Source organism: Poeciliopsis prolifica, unplaced genomic scaffold (assembly GCF_027474105.1).
Source record: "Poeciliopsis prolifica strain line A6 unplaced genomic scaffold, Auburn_PproV2 SCAFFOLD004, whole genome shotgun sequence".
Lineage (NCBI taxonomy): Eukaryota > Metazoa > Chordata > Actinopteri > Cyprinodontiformes > Poeciliidae > Poeciliopsis > Poeciliopsis prolifica.
The window spans coordinates 13,577,870-13,602,895 of NW_026562379.1; the positions used below are offsets into that span (position 1 = coordinate 13,577,870).

The following is a 25,026-nucleotide window of genomic DNA, read 5'->3' on the forward strand; positions in this document are numbered from 1 at the left end:
TTTGACTCCTTTTGTATCGTAACATGTTATTCTCTAACTTTTATTTTGAAAATTTCTGACAAAGAGTTTTCTAGTCTTTCACAATTGACAGAAGGAGCACAGTGCACGGTCCTCCTCCTCCGTCGCAGCTTACAACTCAAGTGTTCACCGGGAAAACATAAGAAATTTGCTTTGAGAATGAATCTGGAAAGTAAAAGAATGGAGCCATATAACAGACCTTAGAATGGGATTTTTTTTTTTGATTAGAGGCAACTGCAGCTATAAACTGTGACACATATGTTTTATTATTGGGTTTGTTTTGTTTTTCACAATGTGCGAGGAATGGATGAGGGATGGATTCCAGTTTATTTTCGCCATGGATACAAGGACTGGCAAGTTATCAGCATGAATTACTGAGGACAAAATAAACAACTTGATCTCAATGTTAAATTCAAATTTGGAGGACTGACCATGGTGAAAAGAACGGGTCTGTTATTTTCACTGGTGTATTTTATGGGGGAGCTTCGGCTCACTTCGCAGCAAGTCCTGAGAATTGGTAAGTTATATAGAGTCATTTTTAAAAGTAATCTCCACTGTGCACTCATTACCTCTTTTAGTGTATGACTTTTCATTGTTTTTTTTAACAAGCCTGGGGGTTGTTCAATAATTTAAAATGTAATAAAGGACATTTTGTGGCATTATTACATTGCATGTTTTATATATGAGGAGAAATGAACAAAAATCAATCATAACACTTACATAAAGACAGATTCTAACTACAGTAAAAACATTTCTGCTGTCAATAATGTGATATTTTAACACTCAGAAACACTAACGATTTTATACCAGTTAAATATGAATGTTTATGTAAAAGACAATGACACTGTAGCATAACTAGCAGTTTTTTTGTTATAGGTACAGCTGTTGGCTGGTCTGTGACATAATTTTTTTTTTTATTCAAAATCATGCTAATCCATTTTTGTTTGCCAATGCCCTTCTCTCGCTCCTATGCCATCATGTTGACATTATAGCCTGCAGTGAAATGGATGAATTAGTTAATCATCAGTTGAATCGTACAGCATATTCTAGAAAAAAAAAAAAAAAAAACATATTTTTGTAGCATAGCAGTGTGAAATAGACAAAACAGAAAAGTAAGCAGCCTTTACGCTGAAAAGCGGCTCAAGGTTGTAAGCCTAATTCAATTTGGGGCCCACCGCATCATCGCTTACCCACCATTACCTTGTCCATGATTGTGCTTCTTTTTCAATTACATTCAAACAGATAAAAATATAATTACTCAGTTAAGGTGTGAATGAAATGTTTTTCCAACTCAGGGAAAAAAATATTAACTCAGCTTAAAAGTAGGACTGTGTTGGAAATAATTCTCAAACTATGAAGGATTTCACATGAAAGTGAACTAACGGCACATTTGGCAATTTTTTGGTGTAAGGAGCTCTAAAGCAACCAAGGGACCCTCGGCTGTCACAGAGTTCACTTGTACCTTGGGCCAGACCTCCTTCAACCTCTATTAGCCTCAAGTGCATCCCATTGCTCCCATTGCATTATTCCCCTTTGATTTCTGACGCAACTCTGCAACAATGAGCTGGTGTTTGGAAGCAAATTAAAGATTACTACTTCTTTTCTTCTCTGCCATTAGTTTTTTGTTCCTCCAATGGATTAGAAGATTGCATCATAAATATAGCTTTTTAAAATTTAGACCTCGGGACTCCCCGCTCTCCGCTTTTATTGCCACGGGCACCACTTGTGTTTTTCTGAATTTCTTTAACTTTTAAAGACTTTAATTTTGTATAATTGTGAAGTTGCATAATTATCATGGCTGTCAGGCCTTCGCTATTACCCTCATTCTCCAGCTGAGCTCAGTATTGTTAATCTCTCTCAATCGTCTATCATTCTCCGAGGTCACCTAATCTTTGTCATTCACTGCATGACCCCCACACTTCTTAATCTCCCCCATATGGTGTGTGGCTTGACTCAATTAACGTTTTCCTAACTTGGCAAGTGTTTAGAATATGACCGGCTTTCACTCTTTTCACTGGGGTTGGTAATAATGGTAAATCTTTCCCCCCAAGCCCTTAAACAACTAACACTAATCTTCTTTATGCAGAAAAGTCTCTTTCCCAAATATGGTACTTAGGCAGCACATAAATCTCATCGGTGGGGAGAGCAGAGGCAGCAGCTTCTGGTGTCCACTATATTTCCTGATTTAAGATGTATTTTTTTGATGTCTGTGTGTTTTATGGAGATGACACAACATTTGCTTATTTATGGGGATAATATTTTTGCTCGTGGGCTTGTGAGCAACTATCTTGTACACAGAGAAACCTCAGTGCTTCACATCAAACGAGCAAACTAGACTGTTTAGGACCTCCTCCTTCATTCACAGTCTGGCATGAACCCATGCTGGAGTGGTGGCGTTGAAGAGCTGGGAGGGGGGGAAGGAGCTCTCACTGGGTAGCAGCCCAGAATGGTGAGGAGAAGAAAAAGACAACACTATGTCATTGTAATTCTGCGCTGAAAAAGACTCCCCTTCAAGAGATATTTCTGAGTCACAAAATCGAGTTCTTCAAGGTAACTTAGAAAATTCACCAGTTGAATCTTACAGAGTGTTAAAACTCATTGGTATGATAGTTATTTTCTTATAAAAGAAAGGAAAAACAGTCCATAACAAGCATTGCCTAAAGGTTATCAGAATCTGCCAAAAAACCAGAGCAGAATCTTTTATCTTAGTGACCTGCTTGCATTCATTATTTGGTCCATTAGAAAACAAATGGAAGGGCAATGATCCTAAATATTATCTATAAAATTATTAATGGCAGCAATAACAGATTTTTCCAGAGCTTATTAATCATAACTCTGTGTTGCAATATTTCACCTATACTTTTTTTTACCATTATTTTTTAATTCTAAAAACAGATAAAACAGATAAAAGTAGCCAAATACAGCAACGAACAAGTAATTTATATTGTTTTTTGAAAAATATAAATTACTATCAAACATAGTGACAAAATTTCAAGTCCTTCTTACCCATTACTACTATCATGCAAGAAAGCATAATTTAAAACTCAGATAATAAGCCAAAAATAGGTCAGAGATGTTCATTATCCCTGATGCTGTGACCTTCTTATCCCTTTGTTTTTCTTGGTAATAACTTGCTGAGAAAGGGAGCAGATTGCAGATTGTCAACACTAAACAGACAGGGTGAAATATTTACTATGACATGATTTTTATTAAACTAAATAATTATAACAGAAATTGACATTTAAAATTGTCTGTATCATGATGGTCTTTTTATGTTGCAGCTTTTGGGACAAAGCGCTGTACATCAATCAACTGGTCATAAAATGGAAGCTGAAGACTTTTCCTTTATCAGCTCTGATGGGTGAAAAGGACAAATTCTGAAAAATTGCATTATATCTATTCGTTAAATACATGAACAAAAGGAAATCACAATTTCTATAAATACAAGAAGCAGCAGCATTTACGTTGATTTAGCATTTACTTTGTATCAGGTAAAATTCAAATTTTAATAAGTTTTTGTTATTGTAACAAAAGCTTTGATAAAAAAAATGGAATAATCAGCTGACAAAAACCACATTGTTGAACAATTCTACTCGATTGCATAATATATAAAAGACATGCCATGTAGCTAAAACCTTAAATTGGGTTATAAAATGATGTCCACTGCATCTTTTTATCCTACATGCAACCAAATTTCTATCTTACATTCAAAGATTTGCATCTACTCCACCAAATCATTTTAAAATCAAAAGCTACGCTGCACAAGTTGGAAAGGTCAGTTATAGTGTCACTTGTTCTTCATATCTGTCACAATCTTATAATAACTAAACATTTATTTGGGCTTGTATTTGCTTATTGTAACTTCTGTAAGCTTGTTTGAGCCTGTTGGTGGTGTGAATGATTTCTACTCAACAGAAAACTAATTTCTACTGTAGTTTTCACTGATATATTTTGAAGCTAGCCAATTTCCAGATATGGGAAAAAAAATTCTGAATCACTTTTGCACATTATAAATATTCTCTCCACAAATCAGGGGCAATCATGAAAAGCCTCTGTGGACAAAGTTTACCCAATCTCATTGGAGTGCATTTGAGGGAGCCTGAAGCAGAGACAAACATAATTATTATTGGTTGATACAAGCAGAATAATTTGCATAGTCTAATAATCAAAAGCTCCAGGTTTTCACCACCATGCATGTATAAGCTCATTTGAAAATAGTTTTTCACAATAAAGGGGAACTCTTGTGTTGCCATCTAATGTTCATGATGCGTCATCCGACCTAGTTATTTGGTTTTCTGCAGAGTGAGAACATTTTCTGCATATGTGGTGACGTGGAACAGGGTTGAATTCTTAGCCCAACACTCCTCATGTTGAGGACAAATAACCATGGCTCTTGATCTTCTCTTTTGCACTCTTCAAATCAAGAAACTCATTACACTTAGCAAAAAAAATCAAAAGTTCTTGACACAAGTGGAAATGAAGGAGAAAATAATTTACCTTCTCTCACTGTGCCTTTCCACTGAGCTTCAGCAAAAAAAATGAAAACCAGTAAAACAAATCAGATTTGTCCAACAAAAATATGAAAATGTTCAGGCCTTTATAATTATTATTGTATCAGCCGTGCTTGGCAATAAATGTTTTGTTATAAATAAGACATTTTTGGCTAAAATCTAAGGGAGATTCTTTAAATGAGGATTGCAATTAAAAAATGTGAATGAATATACTTGAATACTAGCATTTATTTTCACTCCTTGCTAATAAAGGATGATTTTTAAAATGTTCAAATATGAGGAAAAATCCCGCTGTGGAACTACCACTTGGATTGTTTTGTTTCTGGAGCAATATTAAAGCTGCAGCCTTGGCACACACGACTAGCAAAATGTACCAGATGGTCAAGAACAGGCCTATTTCCCATTTTACACACATAAAAAACCATCTCTGGAGTATGTTCCCACATTTCATTTAGAGAATGATAGGCATCATATGCATGTATGTCTGAGAATTGTATATTCCAGTGGACAGAGAATTAAGGACTTTAACAGATCCCAGCAGCTGCTCTCTGAGGCTTGGTAACCATAATTAGGATTGGCACTTTCAAGCATGCTTTTAGTGACCAGGGAGTCCGGACAAGGCTCTCTCAGTTTGGGGTTCCAGGCTATGCTACACCGAAGAAAAAGGTCATTCACAATCAGGATCTCAAGGGGAGCTTTTTTAAAGGACTCTCTCCTTCCAAAATCAATTACAATTTCACAGGCAATTCTTCAAAGAGTGTTCAACAGTGCAATGACCTATTACGTCTGTGTCCTCTGTGTTAAAGTCAGGCTAGTTTCAACATCAAAACTGAATCTTTATTGTCTGAGGTTATTCTGAAAAATAATTACAAGCTGACAATTCTGACTTTAAATTACCATATTTTAGTCCCTGTTTTATTCATATAAACGTGTCACTTTGTGGGGAATGAATATAGTAGTTTTAAATGAGAGTCTTGTGTCTATAAGATTAAAATTGTGAAAATCAAACATTCAAATTCTCCAAAAATTGGAAAATATTGGGCCACCAATATTTGTAAGGTTTAGGAACCACAGTCAGTTACAGACAGTTGAAATCTTCTAAAAACGCTTAATATGCACAGAGGAAACAGTCTCCAATAGAAGCTAATATCAGTCTTCCATATCCCCACTCATGGGGGAATTGCCAATTAGCACCAAGGAAAATAAATAGAATTCCAAGATTGATTGGTTTGCAAAACATCAGTCAACAGCAAGTCAACAAGCATTGTCCCCAACTATGCCAGCTTCCCAAGTTGTATTTTCTTTTGCATATTTCTGATATGCTCTTTAAAAATTCCACAAATAACGTGGAGTTACGTTCCACAGAAAAACGCACGGCTTCAGAATCCACCTACCTACTATCTACTAGAATCTACTTAAACTCTTTTTTAGGCTTGGCTTCACTATACTCACAAAGCTGTCCTTATGCTTGTTGATTATGCACCTTTATGTTTCCACAACTTTTTCTTCTACTTGCTTTTTTTTTTTTTTTAAACTGTCAAATGAGGAGTATTTCCCATGACTATGTAAGCCATAACATAATATTTGTAAACCTTTTAATGTTTGCAAGTTTCTTTTTATGAGTCTTATGTAATATTTTGACTTTCTGGGAAACAATTTGATTTTTATTAACTGTAAGCCATAAAAATCAACTGAAATAAGCAAATAAACTATAATACTCTGTATGTGATGAGTCTATATTGAATTACTGGGAAAAAAAATCTACTTTTCAATGCAATTCTAGAGATGCATCTCCAGTGTCTTTTTATAAAACTCACCTTCAAAGGCCTATACGTTTTAAAAATAATTCACCATCAAGAAGTGGTGACAATCCAACATTTCCCTGGCCTTAATCTCAATGTTCTTCATGAGCTTTTTTATCTACATATTTTATGTAGTGCTCATGCCTGGCCGGAGTTACGTATGTGTATACTGCCAGCTGTGCCAGGGCAGCCATGTTTCTGGGGCAGCAGGCTGGATTAAGATTTGGATAGTTTTCAGAATGATTTTTTTCCCCCCCAAACACTGGAACAACCCCCTCCTCCCTGAGGCAGAGGAGCACACAGTCACAGTTGATGAAAGATAACTGCAGAAAATAAAGACAACAATGTGGATGTCAATTAAGTTAAGAAATAATATTTAGTGGTTACAAAATGTGATGATGTAAATTCATTTGGAATGTTTTGATTGGGGGGAAAGTGCAGTCTTTCATTGGTTTTTACACTGAAATATCCAGAGTAAAGTTCCTGTCTCTTTAATGTGTTCATTATGGCTAGAGATGCGCTGATTTGCTGTTTTTACTGGTTTGCCATCTCTGGTATTGTAAACCTTTGCTGATGTTATGAAATACAATTTTTTTTTTAAAGAAATTCAATCCAATCCAGCCTTTTTTCAGATGCATTCCATTAATATTTGAAACAGCAGTCTTTGTATGTATTTCCAAAGCGGAATAAGCATCCCTTCAATGAGTCCGAGATTCCTACAATGCTGCCAACACGACTAAATTCAGTATGTACAACAAGAAGAACTGTTATGCTTAAATGCATGAAAAAAGAGTAACATTGTCGTTATATGTATATCTTATGCTTTATTTGTATGTATATGTAAAGTTTGTATATTCCAAACTTTACAATCTCCAATGCTGTCATAGTGCTGGAGATAATAACCTCCTAGATGTTTTCTCTCTTCCAATGGACTGTAAAAAAAATTATCTTTTGGTACACTGACCTTGGCCAACCCTTTGATACTTTTTCGAAAGCTGTTGTGTCAGTTTGTGAAAATCAGGTTATGTAAATAAGCTCATGCCAGGGAGGGTCAAGCTCTGAGCCGAATGAAACTAAATCCAGTCATCTCTTGCAGGACTCTTAGTAGGTATTACATGGCAGAAATAAACATGACACTGAAACAATGCTATTGTGAGAATTCAGTTCAAACTGAGGGAAAAAACAAACACAATGGTACAAAATGTAAATACTGTGTTGGTAACAATGGTGACACTATATACCTAATAAGATTTTTGTAAGGTTCTCAACCTATATTTTCTCTATTACAGGGGGCATCTTTGAGACCCTTGAAAATGAACCAATTAGCGTTGAAGAACTGGTCTTTAAATTTGCTGTAACCAACATAAACAGGAACCGGACCTTAATGCCAAACACCACGCTGACCTATGACATCCAGAGAATAAATCTATTTGACAGTTTCGAAGCCTCCAGAAGAGGTAAGAATCATTCGCTCCCTAATCTTTTTATAGTTTAGACAGAGCTATGAATTTGACCCTGATGGCTATTTTTTTGTTCCATGTGTTCCTCCAGCATGTGACCAATTGGCTCTGGGAGTTGGGGCTGTGTTCGGTCCATCTCACAGCTCATCTGTCAGTGCAGTTCAGTCTATCTGTAATGCACTGGAAGTCCCTCACATCCAGACCCGATGGAAACACCCCTCAGTGGACAACAAGGACAGCTTCTACATTAACCTCCACCCTGAATACGCCTCCATCAGCAGAGCTGTGTTAGACATAGTGCAGTTCTACAAGTGGAAAGCAGTCACTGTGGTCTATGAGGATGCCACTGGTGAGTCAAAATGACATATGCACAAAATTAAGAGGTATGAAAATGTTATTCATACCTCTTGTACTTTTTTACATTACAACCACAAACAATGCATTTCATTGGGATTTTTATGCAATAGACAAAGTAGCACAGTTGTCAATTTAAAGAAAAATGGTCAATGGTTTTAATTTTTTTGCCAATCTGAAAGGTGCATTTCTACTCATCCACAACACCTAAATGAAGTCAATTTCAACAAATTTTCTTTGGAAATTGCAGAGGAGGTAAACCTCTGAGCTGAACTAATAGGACATCCCCGGAAGGAAACCCGACAGAGACTGAGCTTAAGGCAAATGTGTTCAGTTTTTACGAGGATGATGATGCTAAACATGCAACCATGTCCACAAAGGAATGGTTTATAATAAAGCACACACGTGTTGGTGTGGTCCGGTGAAATCTCGCTGAGAATCTGTGAGCTGATATCAGTCAACGTGGGTAATTTTAATTAACATTTTTTTAAATACTGGAAAAAAGGTTTGTGAAGTAATTTTGTTAAAATATTTTTGTTCCTATTGTTATTGTCTGTATGAAAATAGCAAAATAATTGCTAAATAATAAAATGCATGTAAATGCAATGGGTGGTTGTCATATATTAGTTCATTTCATATTTATGTGTTTATGTTTATGTTATTATTTATTGACTTATAATACAAATAGGAGTGGGGGGGGGGGGAGAAAATAATTCCTAAACAGTTTTTTGAAGTTTTATTAATGGTCTTTTCAGGTTACTTCTGAAACAAAAAATATTCCAAAATGAAATAAAAATCTATATTTTTGGTCATTATTTAAAATCTGAATTACATTAACCCACTCTGAACCATTATTATGTACTATAAAAATACAGTAAACAGCAAAATAATTTCACTGATTCTCACAGGTCTCAGGAATAACAGATTTACAACAAGTTAGAATAATTGGCTACTGACAAATGCACCTGGACATGAAAAACAATCAAACTTATCACTCTCCAGCTGTAACTCTCGGGCAATAACCTGCTGGTATTGAAACATAAGCTTTCATTGTGAGTGACTCCACTCCACTATTGCTATGTACAGACATTTGTCACTCACCAGCAGACCACAAAAGCACAACTATATGATAAAATCAACATCTCGTCATAGGGAATAAAAGTAGGTACTACAAATAAAGTTGAAATGTTTAAACTCCTTCCTGCATTACACAACACAAAGATAAAGCGAACAAAACATATTTCCTACCTTTAAAATAAACAGCTTCTTCTTCAAATGCTGTTTCCCAGCTTTTCGTGGAACTGTCGGTGTACAAAATGTGCTTCTGAAAATAATCACAAACACAATTTTCATATTTTTTTAATCAGCTTGTAAGCAAAAGAATTTTTTTTGTGCACAACTAATCATGATGGGCTCATGATACCCACTTTTTCTCAGTTTTACCAGAAAATAGTATTAATTTATTAAATCGAATGCAGTTAAGTTACTTTTGTAGTTTAACCTCGTGTCCACCAGAGGGAGACGAAGTAACTGTGCCGAAATTAATATAACATTTTAAATAGGCTATAAAAACGATATCGAAAGACGCATAATTTATTTTAATGTTTTCATAAAGTGGAGTTTACAGGCATATTTCAGTTGATACAAATAAGTTTTTAACTCAAAATCAACCAAGAACTTACCAACGTGGAAGTCAAACATTTTTCGCTTCTTTGTCAACTTTCTAATGCTATCCTTACAAAAAAGAATAGCAATTAGCTGTACAACGGTCAACTATGGCAACAAACAGACATCCTTTATGGCTTTACTTGCACAAAAAACGGATCGTATCGTTAACATTTAAATTTGAATTTACCCATTGTAATGCTAACCTAACAAAACTAATCAAGAAACAGACTTCAAACATCGGCTTCTTTTACTGTGTGGTTCTAAACGTATTGGTTGATATTTCCTATCACTGCCCCCTAGAGGACAAACCAAAGACCTGCAATAATTAAATCTGTCAAAGTTACATTTGACAAATTGACTAAAAAATGGTCGTTTACAATCAAAATGAGATGTTAGCATCTGCTAATTTGCACGGGATTGTTAAGCAAATAGAAATATGTTTGTTTTAGAAAGGTGTCATCATTGCTGTTGTGCTCTAGGGCCAAACTGACACACCAAATAAAATGGGCTGCATATCTTTAGGTGTATTTCTCTCACATTCATTTTACAGCAGTCTTGTTACACTCAAGAAATAAAGCCTTTATGGAAAACTAGAAAGAAAAAAGCCAATCTTTCACATACTGTGAAACATGTGAGTGGTACTAAAATGCTAACTTGATTCTATTCCTCAGACATGTAACTGAGGCAAAGGTTTAGCTTTGATCAAAATAATAACTGTAAGCATACACCCAGAGCTTGAAACAGTGCTTACTTTAGAGCATATTGATTTGTTAGAATGGCCCAGTCACACTCCAGACCGAAATCCAACAGAGAATATGTGCCAAGATTTCAAAATTAATGTTCGGAAGAGCTACTCTGGCTGAGTTTGAAACATTTTGCAAAGAGAAATGGGCAACAACAGTCTTTAGATATACAAAGCTGGCAGAGACATAATTAAATGATTGCAGCTGTAAATATAAATGCCCACCTATGTTTTTTGGATGAAATGCAAAATATGTCTATTCTTTGTTTTTCCGTTCAACAAAATTTGTTGTCCTGACACTTTGTCCTAATAAGATATAGAAAACTGAATAATAGGACACCATAGGACTGATAAATATTATTAACTTGCTAGTTTAGCGCCACTGAAATGTATGTAGTCCAATAATTGTGGTCTGCTGTTTAATTTAAAGGTCTAATTCGTTTGCAAGAGTTGATTAAAGCTCCATCCAGATATACAATCAAAATCAAGATACGGCAGCTGCCATCAGGAAGTAAAGATGCCCGTCCCCTGCTGAAAGAAATGAAGAAGGGAAAGGAGTTCTTTGTCATCTTTGACTGCTCTTACCAAACATCAGCTGATGTCCTAAAGCAGGTAATCAAATGTTATAAATACACAGGGTACAGATATAAGTTTCATTTAACGTTTCAAAAATAGGTGACATGCATTGCTGTGGTTTTGGGTTTAATATTGACCCTGAGCAAGATTACTACTCCAAAATACGATTTCCTATTTCCAATCCAGGAAGAGACATTGCACAGATTAATTGGAAAAGGGACAAAATTATGACATTAACTCATGTTAATAAAAACTTTGTAAATAGCACAAAGTGAATCAAAGTAAATGAATGCATTGCCAAAATTGTGGTTTGGGTTTGATCCAAAAAGTAAAAAGGACTATATTTTATACTCACTTCATGCCTGTAAACAGTGTAACAAATGGGAAAACTGAACAACTTTTTTATTTCTGTTTAGATCCTGTCTATGGGAATGATGACTGAATATTATCACTACTTCTTCACCACATTGGTAAGAAAAAAATAGTCCATAATAAATGAGCTGATTTATGGCACATATAAGCGCTTTGTTTTATGGCTATTTAGTAAATTTGAATATTTTTAAAGAGAAACATTTTCTATAATTTGAAAGCCTTTAGTTAAAGAAAACATTACATTTTTCATTTCAACTAAATGCACATTGTATTGATTCTTCAGCTTTGACCCAGTTGTTGAATTTTACAGGACTTGTTTGCTCTTGATCTGGAACCTTACCGCTACAGTGGGGTCAACATGACGGGATTTAGGCTGCTGAACGTGGACAATCCTAGAGTGGCTTCGGTGCTGGAGAGGTGGGCCATGGAGCGACTGCAGGCTCCTTCCAAAGTCGAGACTGGAATGATGGAAGGAATGATGACTGTAAGTTTGATCTGACATACAAATCTGGGTAGAAGCCTACAGACATTCAATATAGACATGGGAATGACTTTTGTTACTGATTTATTAGAACTGTTTATTTTCCCTGATTAGGGTCAATGATTACATATTTAAATATATGTTTAGATCCCACACATATTCATTAAATGCTCCTCAGGCAGTTACAGGGAACCCATACAATTTTGAAAAAACACCACCACAGTTGACACATGCAAATGTTTCAACTGTGATTTGATTATTTTTTTATTATTTTTCATAGTGGGGAATATTTGTCTTATCTCACCTTTAACATTTTCTCCAGAAGACAAATAGTTATAACATGGACCTAACTGGCTGTTCCAACAGGACAATGATTCCAGACACATGAAAACATATTTTAAATGGATGAAAAAGGCTAACATTCAGCTTCCAGATGGCCTGCCCAAATTCACACCTTAACTGTACTAAAAATTTGTAGATTTTATTTAAAAGTCAAACCTGTGCCAGAAAACAAATTAATTTAAAAGCACTCTCCTACTAATGCCAAAAAATGTGATCTAATATCCAATCAGAGTTGTGCCAAATGCTTGTTGATGCAAAAAAAAAAAAGTGTGGTAACAACACATTTGTGGAGGGTTTGTATATATTTAAAATTCTTTTGTAGATAGTTTTGAGGATGTGTAGATTAGAGAACATGTGTAGTAAATGTAAACATGTGCCCCTCAGGTCTAGCTGTATTTTAAAGAAAATCAACAACAGCCTAAATGTAATAAGCTATTAATGTTCAGAAAAACAGTTTTGACCAGAAATATATTTACAGTATAATTTCAAGACCAGATTACAGAAAAAAAAACTATAATATGAAACGCCCTGGGGCTTTCAGCAATTAATTTGGATTAAAAAAAAGTATGATGTGAAATATCATTCACATGAAGAAAAACTCATTTTGCACAATATCTGTTTTTTTGGCAGAATATTTAAAGTTATGTTAAATGAAACAAAATATTTTCTTTTATCATAAAGCAAGAAATTATCTGCAAATAAAAGCAATTTTGGAGAGGCAAAAGGGTTTTATTGAGATTAATTTTATTGTATTTGATGCAGTGGATGCAACAGGTTTCTGATTGTGTGTACAGTCTGAAAATTGAACACCAAACTGTACTCACTGTGAGTGATTGTGGTTTTCTGTGTGATTGCATCTGATTCGAAGAACCCCATGAGGTCGTGCACATGCATCAACAGTCCTGATGTGATAAGTGCGTGATTTGTGATCCTGCAGACGGATTACGATGATGGACATGTTTCTCTTCCAGACTGAGGCGGCTCTGATGTATGATGCTGTTTACATGGTAGCTGCTGCCTCACAACGCACCTCACAAATCACCGTCAGCTCCCTGCAGTGTCACCGACACAAACCCTGGCGTTTCGGATCGCGCTTCATGAACCTGGTGAAGGACGTGAGTTAGATCCACCCGTCCGTCCGTCCGTCCGTCCATCCATCCATTCATCCATCCATCCATCCATCCATCCATCCATCCATCCATCCATCCATCCATCCATCCATCCATCCATCCATCCATCCATCCATCCATCCATCCATCCATCCATCCAACAGTGATGAGCTTAAAGTACTTTGGTTAAAACTAAATAAAAACAACCACCCTTTACTCTTCTTAAACTGTCTTTAAATTGATAAATGTCACAGTATATTATTGTTGTTCTTACTCTATTCAATATTATTTTTAAAAAATTCCCCACATGATTTAAGACCAGATGATACTACCACTATGAGACAAATATAATTAAAGAATGTTTAAAGAACATCCTGTCTATCTTATGGTATTCATGACAATTTAACTGTAGAAGCCAGACTTCTCATCTCAATTAAAATGTATTAAATGAAGCATGATATAGCTTTTCATTTGTAAGTGGGGATATAAAACTGACAGATAGAAGCAAACCAAAGCAGCGTTTTTAACGTTGGTGTTTTTAACAGAAAAATAGTTTTAGAAGTCTATTTATTTCTCCGTAGCTTCATGGCTCCAAGTTCAGTCCAGCACTTGAAAATAATATCTTACTAAAAACCATCAAACATTGTTTGTATAACAGTTGATTCTTCTGAAGGACTCTCATAAAGAACAATTCAGTAAAGACACATTCAATGAATTAAAATATTATTGAAAAGTTAATTTATTTCAGAATTTTTTCACAGTGAAAAATGATGTAGATTAATTATACACATATCAATTTTTGAAAGCATTCATTTCTTTCTTTCAGAAGAAATAAATGCTTTTTTTTCTTGGAAATTGAAAATTGTAAGGATTTTCCATTTAGTTAATGAAAAAAACCCAATAGAATAACTATTTTTTAAAAACAGAAATTTAGGCCTAATGGGAAGTATATTTTATATGTGCTTAAAAAATATTGTTTGCAAAAGGTAACTTTAATCTGATTTATCAGGGCATAAATTCTATTTTATTGAATATGACTGCAGGTGGTTGGAGGAAACCAGCTGGAATACCAAACTGCACAAACACTGAGTTTTTTGTGTAAAACTTTATTTATGTATTCATCATCAAAACAGGACATGATTTGATGATGAACATATAATCAAAGAGTTCAAAATCTTTGCGAGATGAATGCCATTTTCAAAATGTTAATTCAATGTGGAGAAATTGAAGCTTAAGTTCCTCTTTGTAAAAAGATGTAACTTTGCTGTGGGATGAGATCCCTTTATCATCTATTAATTTCAAATATGTCTGAGCAAAGCTTCCTACTCAGGCCACTTGTTTTAGCTCATTTCAACATAATAATGTTTTAGATGGAGATATTTTATATTTCATCAGGTAAACCAACATATGTAAAAATATCAACTGAAATACAATAAATGTGCTTAATTATTAATTCTCTAAAATGAAATTCTCTGATTTTTTTTATGGCCTTTTGATTTATTTTTCAGTTATTCATAAAACAAAAGAGAAACTGTTTGTGTTTTCTGTTCTCTCTTTTACCTCAGACACAATGGGACGGCTTGACAGGACAAATCGCCATTAACAAGACAGATGGTCTCCGCAAAGAATTTGATTTAGATGTGATTAGCCTAAAGGAAGATGGCTTGGAGAAGGTAAATCCTCTGACACATGTACTGTTAGTGAACAACACCAGCATTTGTCAGAGTTTTAATTTGCAAGGCTTTTCTCCCTATCCAAGTCATATCTTCATTTGAAAACAGTCGGTTATTTTTGTCTGACATTTAAATTTTTTTGATGCTCTAATACAAAAAGGCAAAAACAAAAGAAATCTGTCAGAGGCAAATACTTTGCCACAGCACACTTGAGAAATAAATGTATTTTATTTAAATGAACTGACACTATGACAACACATTTGTGTGTGTTGTATTATAACATTTTTTAACAAGTTTTCAACCATTTTGTTGCTCAGTAATTATTAAATGAAAACAAAGACCCTGATAAGTCGTGTTCAAAATATGATTCATATGAAGAAATGTATAAAACATTTTCATTATTATATTGATGCAAATAATTGGACCTCTGATTATTTTGACCTTCCGTTAAGCTCACTAAAAATAGTGCTCTACATTATGGCAGTGCAGTAAGTTATCTGTTAATGGAATAATAACACCTAAAAGTTTTTAGGGAAGTTCAAACAATTAAAGGTGAAAAATTACATTAGAACTAATTGAAAACCTACCTTGAAGTTAGAATTAACATCCATTCTTGTATTTAGAGTGAAACTCAGGGCTCTGTGATTAAATTTTTTTCTCTTCATTATTTTTGCAAGTCAATGACGGGCAGCCGCCTGAATAAAGTGTGGAAAAAGGTCTGTATTTTAGCTGCCTTGGCAGGTTAAAATATTAATAATAATTAGTGATTATCCCTGTGCTTTCTGTGATGTTTTCTCTTTTTCATAAAAAGATTTGGGGAACTGGTGGAAAGAAATGTTTAACATTTCTGCTATGTGTGTTATGTTCCTAGTTATTGTGTTCTGTTTCCTTCCCTGTATTTTTCAATTTGCAAAAAAATCCAAACCTTTTCTTCTGGTTAATTTTTATTTATTTTGTTGCTAACAGCACCTGTTCTGGTCAGAAGTTTTCAATCATTCATCATGGGGATTAATGTCACAATAATTTAATAACTGTCCTTTCCCCTTAGGGTGGGGAGTGGGGGGCAGTGGAGTGGGGGGCAGGGGGGTGAGGGGGCTAATAATGTAACACAGATGTGTTGATTAAAAAAACAGTAATACTGAGTGCAGACATTTGAATTCATTCTAATGTTTTTTCTAATCTAGAAAGGAACAAAACTATTTATTTAGGCACAAACACACGCCCCAATTAATATTTGGCTAAATGTAGCTCTAACATTTATTTTCAGAGACAGTCAACAAGCTGCTAGTATAATTCTGGCTTTCATTGAAATTGATTGGTTTTGAAGCTATGAACCCACCTTTTAAGCATAGTGCTTACATTTTCAACAGGGCAGAGGTCAGGACCCTCTCAAAAGGTTAATGTTTCAACAATTTGAATGCCCTCCCAACTCTCTCCTGCCCCCCTAATATTTGGTTAACTATCACTTAGCATGCCCCAAAGGAACCACAAGTTTTTTTCAGGTCATAAGTTTGCTAATGGCTACAATTTTGACCACGTTTAAGAGAAAATCCACAAAATAACATTACTGTTGTATGCTGTGTGGTAATTGCACCCTGAAGAAAAAAAAGCTCAAAATAAATAATTAAAAACTCAAAATTAAAATAGGACTCATGTTGAAAATACGCGTCGAACGTTCTGACTGGAATTGTACCTGTATCTGTACGTGTTTCTGTTTTCTCCTGCGTTGTTTTCCCTGATTGTGTGTTAGTTGATTTAGTCATAGATCATGGCTCTCATTTTGGTTTAGTTGTTTTTGTTTTCTTCTTCCTTACAGATTGGTATGTGGAACTCCCAGACAGGCCTTAATTTAACAGAAACCAACAGGGACTCCTCCACAAATGTCACAGATTCGATGGCCAACAGGACCCTCATTGTCACTACTATTCTGGTAGGAACAGAAAATCGTTTATCACCAGGAAACATTTGATTACCATAAGAATCTTTCAAACTAAAGTAGTGCATACTTTGTGTCCATTACCAGGAAAATCCTTATGTCATGTATAAAAAATCGGATAAACCGCTATATGGGAATGATCGCTTTGAAGGTTATTGTCTCGACCTACTCAAAGAGCTCTCAAACATTTTGGGCTTCTCCTATGAGGTAAAACTGGTGTCAGATGGAAAATATGGAGCACAGAATGACAAGGGGGAGTGGAACGGGATGGTGCGTGAACTTATTGATCATGTGAGTATTACTCCATTATATCTTTTCCGATAGGAATGACAAAAAGTCTGCAACATTACCTGAATGTGCAGCTTTTCTTTGTACCCAGGTGGCTGACCTCGCTGTGGCCCCTCTCACCATTACCTACGTCAGGGAAAAGGTGATAGACTTCTCCAAGCCCTTCATGACATTAGGAATCAGCATCCTCTACCACAAACCAAATGGCACAAATCCTGGAGTGTTTTCCTTTCTCAACCCACTGTCTCCTGATATCTGGATGTATGTGTTGCTGGCATGCCTTGGAGTCAGCTGTGTGCTGTTTGTCATCGCCAGGTATTCTTACACAAGTCTGAAAAGAAATCAGTTAATTTATGAGTTCAGTTGTAACCTAATTATGCAAATTCAAAAAAACAGTTTTTATGATTATGGCATTTTTAGAGATATAATCATGAGGATGCAACCAATATCCAGCTGGCATATAATTTAGCAATGGAATGTTTCACAAAACAATAAAGAATCAGAGAAATGTATGTTTTGTGGTTGCTTTGTGTTGTATTTCATTCTGTTTTAATTCATGACCTCTAGATTCACTCCATATGAATGGTACAACCCTCACCCCTGCAATCCAGACTCAGATGTGGTTGAAAACAACTTTACCCTAATCAACAGTGTCTGGTTTGGAGTTGGAGCACTTATGCAACAAGGTATGCTTAACTTTTTTGATATACTGCACACTTCAATCCTAATGAAAATCCTTTGAAAAGTTGTATTAAAAGCTTTAAAATGAACTTTTCCAATGCTGGGCTGCACAGTAGAGTGGTTGGTAGCACTGTTAAATTGTTTGAGTTGTTTCAATCAACATGGCTTGATTTGATTTCAAGCCATGTAGGAATCAAATCTCAACATAGTTTCTTTCTGCAAAGGTGTTTTTGCTGTGGATTCTCTCTGAGTACTCCGGCTTCTTCCCACTGTCCAAAAAATATACATATTAGGTTAATTGGTATGAAATTGCCAAAAAATAGCAGAAATGCACTTTTGCAAAACATAATCATTTTATAAGGCTTTTTACGTTGTGCCAATGAGTTTGGAGGGAAATGCATGATATTTTTTATTTAGTTTTCACAGCTTAACCATGTGCATAATACTGCTAAAACTCCAGGTTTCATCACTATATTAATTGTGGATGGATGATCTAATATGTCTTACTACTCCTCCAGGGTCTGAATTAATGCCTAAGGCTCTTTCAACAAGGATAGTAGGAGGAATATGGTGGTTCTTCACACTGATCATAATCTCCTCATACACTGCCAATCTGGCTGCTTTCCTCACTGTGGAGAGAATGGACTCACCGATTGACTCTGCAGATGACTTGGCCAAGCAAACAAAGATAGAATATGGTGCAGTGCGAGATGGATCCACCATGACTTTTTTCAAGGTACATTTATATTTATGCTAAAACCTTTTGCTTCATTTGTGTCTAGATACAAAGTTAAGTACAGCAGCTGGGTAGTTTATTATTGAAACGAATGTGAAATGTTTGCTCACTTGTACACAAATTGTAATTTTGTTTTTAACAGAAATCTAAGATCTCAACTTATGAGAAAATGTGGGCATTTATGAGCAGCCGAAAAAACACAGCTTTGGTGAAAAATAACCGGGAAGGGATTCAGCGGGTCCTCACCACAGACTACGCTCTTCTGATGGAGTCTACCAGCATCGAGTATATCAGCCAGCGCAACTGCAACCTCACGCAAATTGGAGGCTTGATAGATTCTAAGGGCTACGGTGTGGGAACTCCAATTGGTAAGACGGCAGACTAATAAAACCTGTAAGAAAAAGGACACTAACACATTGCTGTAGTAAAGGATTCATACCCCTTTAATTGTTTTTTTTTTACATTTTGTCACATTACAACCACAATCTTCGATGCACTATGTTAGGAATTTATGTGATAGACCAACACAATTATATGCTGCTATGTGCTGTTTGTAACATGACAAAATGTGACAAGTTTTCAAGATTATAAAAGGTTCTATAGAATGTTTGTCCAATAAAAAGCATTATGCAAAGTAAGGCATTATAACAGCATAATTCTGCTGTGTTCTGCTCCAGGCTCCCCTTACAGGGATAAGATCACCATCGCCATCTTGCAGCTTCAGGAAGAAGGAAAGTTGCATATGATGAAGGAGAAATGGTGGAGAGGGAATGGATGTCCAGAGGAGGACAGCAAAGAGGCCAGTGCTTTGGGTGTGGAGAACATAGGAGGAATCTTTATAGTGTTGGCAGCCGGACTAGTCCTCTCAGTTTTTGTTGCAATTGGAGAATTTATTTACAAATCCAGAAAAAACTTGGACATTGAGGAGGTGAGTGTTGGCCAATGTGAGTGGCACAACAAATATTAACATATTATGGGACTCAAAGACTTTAATGCACCTGCTATAACTTTGCATTATCATATTCTTTTGCAGGACTGTGGTTATAAGAAAGCCAATAATGAAAATTCTAAGTCCGATTAAACCTAGACTTAAAAACTGCATTGCTACAATCAAAGAATATGTTTTTAACAAAAAGTTGTGTGTTTTCGTAGTTTTTAAAGTAGCGAACACAAAGATGTTAGTCTTGATTGAAAGTTTTTATTAGAATCCTTTTATCTGAAAACAAATGATCTGAGTTGTGATACTTGACTATCTGGGCCGGCCATATTTTTTGGAATGCTATGTAACATTGTTCTGCATGTCAGAAGCATCATTGTTATGCCGTCACATTTCGTCTGAATGGAGAGGCTTGAGAACATTTTATTTCTGCCATAGTAGCTTCAAAAATTGTGTGTTTGGGAGGATTTAAATCTTAGCACAGCATTGCACAGAAATGGACTTATTCGCTCACTGTTGTTTTCAAACTGTTTATGAATGATTGTTCAGTGAAATACTTGTTCAAGAAGTTGGTTTACATTTTTTTGTCAAATATGAAGTTTATGAACATGCCTATTCAATATTTGTTGTGTTGAAATTAATTTGGGATGACTAAAGTCGTATGAGAACGTTGCACCTTTTAATATTCAACCTTTTTTTTTTGTTCCATTTTTTACGAATAAGAGGTATTAATACAAAACTCTAATAGGTATGTATGTGTGCTGGATACTCATCTTGTTAAATGCTCAAATGACAAGCTATTTTCATATTGCTGGCGAAATACACCAGATTTGCATTCAAAATGTCCTGGTATTTTAAGGAGTCCTTGATCCTACACACTCTAACAACATTCACTGGGTCCTTGGAAGAGAAACAAACAGACCAACAACATCACAGATCTGTCACTGCACTTACAAATAATTTCTCAAATATTCCTCCTTAGCTTTATAACAAGATTTTGTTTCAAGAAAGTTTAATATTTAATAGCAATCACTTCAGACATTATCCGGACGTTAAAGGAAAAGTAATGTATATGTTTTTATGAAACCTGAAGTTCTCAAAAAAAAAATAAAATAAAATAAAAACAAGATATAAGTAGATTGCCTGAAAGTTGCTGGTGATTTTGGTGAAGGAAAAGAAAAGGGGCAAAATCAACTCTCTGTGGTGTTGGCTACAACTAAAGCAGGTCAGGGAAAAATGAATTAATCCAGTTTTCCAGCAAGGGATATCTGAAATGTTTTGTGGTGCATTGTCAAAATTGTGGTTAAAGGAATGCTGCCATTTAGAAATACATTAGACATTTAACCTTATTTTCAACCTGTCATCTTTAATCTGACTGAAAATTTTCTGTGTCAAGTCAGTCTGCTGGGAAGGTAACCTACTATTTTTTGCTTAAAAAGTCATTGCTTATACAGTTTTTAAAGCAAGAAAATACAGGCATTTGTGTGAAAAAATGAATACTACTCTCTGAGAATATGGACTCTCAGGATCGTGGTAATCAAGATACATCAGGCATAGGCATAAAGAGCAGTCAAATTCCATCCAACAGGCAATCAGAATGTAAATTCATAACACCTGAAACATTATAGGCAACCAAATAATGTGTTCAAGCTTTTCTTTGCAATCATAACATTGGACAGATGAAAGTTTTGCTGATGATTTCAATTCAATATAATCTGTAGCTCTTAGCTCAATCAGCAGAATTGACAGCAAGCATCCCGACTCCCTCAAATGAATGGCTGAAATATCCTGAAAATCAAGAATAAAGCTGGTTTTAGAACTGCTGTTCTGTTTCTGCCAGTTTTTGAAGATTTCTGTTTGCATTAACTGGCAATTAATCATCAGAATGAAGTTAATGCAACTAATTGCATTAACTGGAAATTGCCAGTTAATGCAAACTGAAATCAGGCATAGGCATAAAGAGCAGTCAAATTTTTGCAGCTGAATACACAATATTTGTGTTGGTTACATTTGGAAAGGAAATAACAATGAGGCGACATTTTCTTCTGTGGCAACATAAAAACAACAATAACTTATTTCCGAATCAAGAAAAAAATATAAAAAGATTAAAAAAAAACCTTGTCTGTATGGCTTTTTGCGTTTCCCCAAAAGATTTTGAAACTTTGTCATGTTAAATAATCTCAACTCCTGCAATCACCTCTAAAAAATGCTTCACTTGTGTTCTCTTTAATTTGTTCATGTAGTGTTTGCAGGATGACTGTCAAGTCTAAACACCAACAAGTGTGTAATTTGTCCCACTTCAAGCAGCTGTTAATCTGACTGTTGCATGTCAGGCTTCTAGCTAACTAGGGTCAGCATGTCCCCTGCTTTCTCTCATTTCTCTTTGAGATTACAGTATTATGGACCTCGTTTGTGTAATCTTGTGAATGGGGCAGAGCCCTACCATCAAACTTAAGTTCAAAGTCACTTCGGTATGTAATCAGCGAGCACACAGTAGTTCAGCGGCTTAAGACTTTGTGAGGAGGTCATGGATCTTATACTGGGATTGATTCAAGTATTGTGTCATTTTACAGTATCTTGACCCATGCTGGAGAAATGTTCATGCTATAAATTTGCACAGTTCACAGTTTATTTCTTTATTGTGAGGAATAGCAGTACTTCAATTTGTTTAATATTTATTATTTATATTAATAATAATTACAGGGTTCCCGTGCATCATTGCAAAGTCTGAAAAAGTGTAGATTTAGGAATTTCTTCTTTCTTTCTGAGTGATTTTCAGTTAATGTCTGTATAGTATTCTCTACATTGTGTGATCAATGATACTCTTATCAGCTTCAACCAATTTCCTTTGTCTTTGTTGTGGTGATACTTGACAGGCTAACTGCCAGTGTGGAGGAAAAGGCAAGGGTGTTATTCTTTCATTGCAATTTTGGTGCAATAAAAAAACATACGTTTTGATATATCTTGACAAAAAAATCAACTTAAACCTTATTTAACAGTATGTCACATTAAAAATTATTTATTTATTGTTATCATAACCTTAAACAATTTTTTCACAGTGAGAAAATAAAACTTTGAAATGCTTTATTTTATTACTTCCATCACTTCCAGTCCTAGGTGCAAAGTCTGTTAGAGGTTAAGGAATAAATATACAGAAATGACTAAGAAATAAGTAGACTTATCTATTTAAACAATAAATATATGTCACAAAAAATCCTTCCGTAATAATTTGAGTCATGTCATAATAATTTTAGAAATTTGAAGCTTGAAATGGTGTGAAGGACAGAAAAACAATGCCAACACAAAGAGATCTTTTGGATTTTAGAGTAAAAGAGGAATTTTCGGCTTTGACACAGAAGATTCATCAAGACAGATACAGCAGGCTTTGCATTAATCTCACGATATGACTGTTTAAGGTTCTGGTATTCTGATGAATTCCAGGATTGGGCTTTAACTGCTTTCATTTTGTTTGCTGGTCTTTAATCTTCTAACCCTGCGTTCTTAATCAGAACTCAGAGCAGGTTTTTAATCTTGCATGAATGAGGCCGCGGATTATGGGCTTCTGACCTTGCCATGCTGCACAGCTGCTTCCGCCTCAAATCAAGTCTCTCGTCCCGTTTAGCTTGAAAAACAGGATAATCTTACTTTTGCACTACAATGCTCCAAGATCTAAACTGTATTTAAAACACACAAACACTGAGCATTAGAGCCCTATTCTTTCTGCAAAGACAATTTTACAAATTAATTTATTCCATGCTGATTTGGAAGTTGCTATTGTCTTTTTCGAATGACAACATTGTTTCTTTTTGTTGTTCTAAATGCAGTACTTAAACTTGGCAATTCATCACAGAAAGGTTATTAAAGTTACTTTACCATCCACAGGTTATAGCCATTATATTTCAACTGATGTTAAAAAATGAAGTATCAGTAGACAAAAGCATATTGACAAATTTGCAATGACTTTGAATTAAATTTTCTATCAATTCATATTACAAAGTTTGAAAGAACAATTGGTGCCTTAAAGGGGGAGTATGAGCTTTATACAATGTTATGTTATTCCCTTATCAAAAACATACCTGGAGTGTTGTTTTGATTTTTAATGCATGTTTTAGGAATTCTTGACTCTCCCACAGCAACCATTTGTGGGTACCTAAATGCTTGATCTCACAAAGTGCTGCCATAAGGCTCCTCTTTGGAGCTATAATCCCCAACCAAACTTCCACATCACAGAGCACCCTTCCACTCAACTCCATCAGACTAGCGGCAGCAGCAGTAAGCAAACATCTGTTGGAACCACGAGTTTTCTGAGCTCATCATAGGAACTACTTCTGAGTCCAGCGCTTCTAATAACTGATGTAACCACATGAGAAGTGTGATGACTTCCTGAGGGAAAGGGTAGGAGCTTCTTAAGGAGATAGAAGCCCAATTTCATGGCATCAAATTAAAAGTCAAATTTCTTTTGAGTCATGTTTTTTATATGCATCGCATTTTTTATAACAATTGAAGGTAACAGTTATTTGATTGTGCTACAAAATAAAACTATGCAGCACCTGAACAATATTTACCATCCTTTTAAAACAACTGTGCGCCAGATAGTTTTTGTCATCAACTTTTAGATGGATCCATACTGCAGCAAATATAAATCTGATAACATGTAGTTCAGTCTTTTGCTTCAGGTGCAGCAGGAACGCATCCAAAAGTTGTCAGAAAATGGTGCTTCAGGAGAGGAGAAAACACTTGTGTGGTAATCTGCATCTTATTTAAAACTTCCTTGTATGATAAATTCCTTTCACATTGACTAAAATGTGAAAACACTTTTCTTCTGCAGAAGAGCCAGATTGACGTAATAAACTCAACAAAGGATTTGGCAATACTTTGTGAGCATCATAATGTTTTGATGACTGTATCTTAGGGACAGGATTTTTTTAATTGAAGGATATGCATTTCTAAATAACAACACATTCGTGTTCTAAGCATCTATAAGCCATGTCAACCCTTGTAGATTAAAAAGCACATGAATTCATGGTTTGTACAATTTAAAATCAAAGTTTTTTTTGCTTTCTCCATATGACAGGGGACTTTAGTGAGAGTGTGTGTACCTCAGCTCAGTGATCTGAGTTTCAAAAGGAGCAAAAGGCCATATGATGTTCATTTGGTCAATTTGTTTACATAAGAAAATGATGACTATAGTGTAATACCTTCGCCTTTATGTGATCAAACTTATAAGTTGTTGCAGGCTATTCAAAAATAATAGCCTGCAAAATAAGGTTATTAATGGTAATTTGTATGAAGAATCCAAAATAAACAGTAAATTTGAAGACTTTTGTATTTAATCGATAA

General features: G+C 35.2%; 1 protein-coding gene and 1 long non-coding RNA gene across 3 annotated transcripts in view; one reads left to right on the forward strand and one right to left on the reverse strand.

Annotated features, from left to right (window-relative positions):
* The window catches only part of LOC129358957 (uncharacterized), a 51,720-nt gene extending 41,696 nt beyond the window's left edge, over positions 1–10,024 (reverse strand). Inside the window, exons 1-2 of the long non-coding RNA XR_008605852.1 lie at positions 9,828–10,024; positions 9,394–9,469 (exon numbers count right to left, since the gene is read on the reverse strand). This is a non-coding gene — a long non-coding RNA (uncharacterized LOC129358957). The remainder of the gene's footprint in view (positions 1–9,393; positions 9,470–9,827) is intronic.
* Positions 115–20,827, forward strand: LOC129358933 (glutamate receptor ionotropic, kainate 1). Of its 2 annotated transcripts, XM_055028205.1 has the most exons (16): positions 115–535; positions 7,621–7,788; positions 7,883–8,140; positions 10,986–11,167; positions 11,548–11,601; positions 11,814–11,987; positions 13,298–13,441; positions 15,001–15,108; positions 15,786–15,824; positions 16,925–17,038; positions 17,132–17,335; positions 17,424–17,647; positions 17,900–18,018; positions 18,532–18,749; positions 18,892–19,117; positions 19,427–20,827. In XM_055028205.1, exons 1-16 carry the CDS (start codon positions 451–453, stop codon positions 19,714–19,716), a joined length of 2,607 nt encoding a protein of 868 aa, XP_054884180.1. In that variant the 5' UTR covers positions 115–450; the 3' UTR covers positions 19,717–20,827. The 2 variants fall into 2 exon arrangements, with proteins under 2 accessions (XP_054884180.1, XP_054884181.1); XM_055028206.1 differs by lacking the exon at positions 15,786–15,824.
* Positions 20,828–25,026: the final 4,199 nt, after the last annotated feature.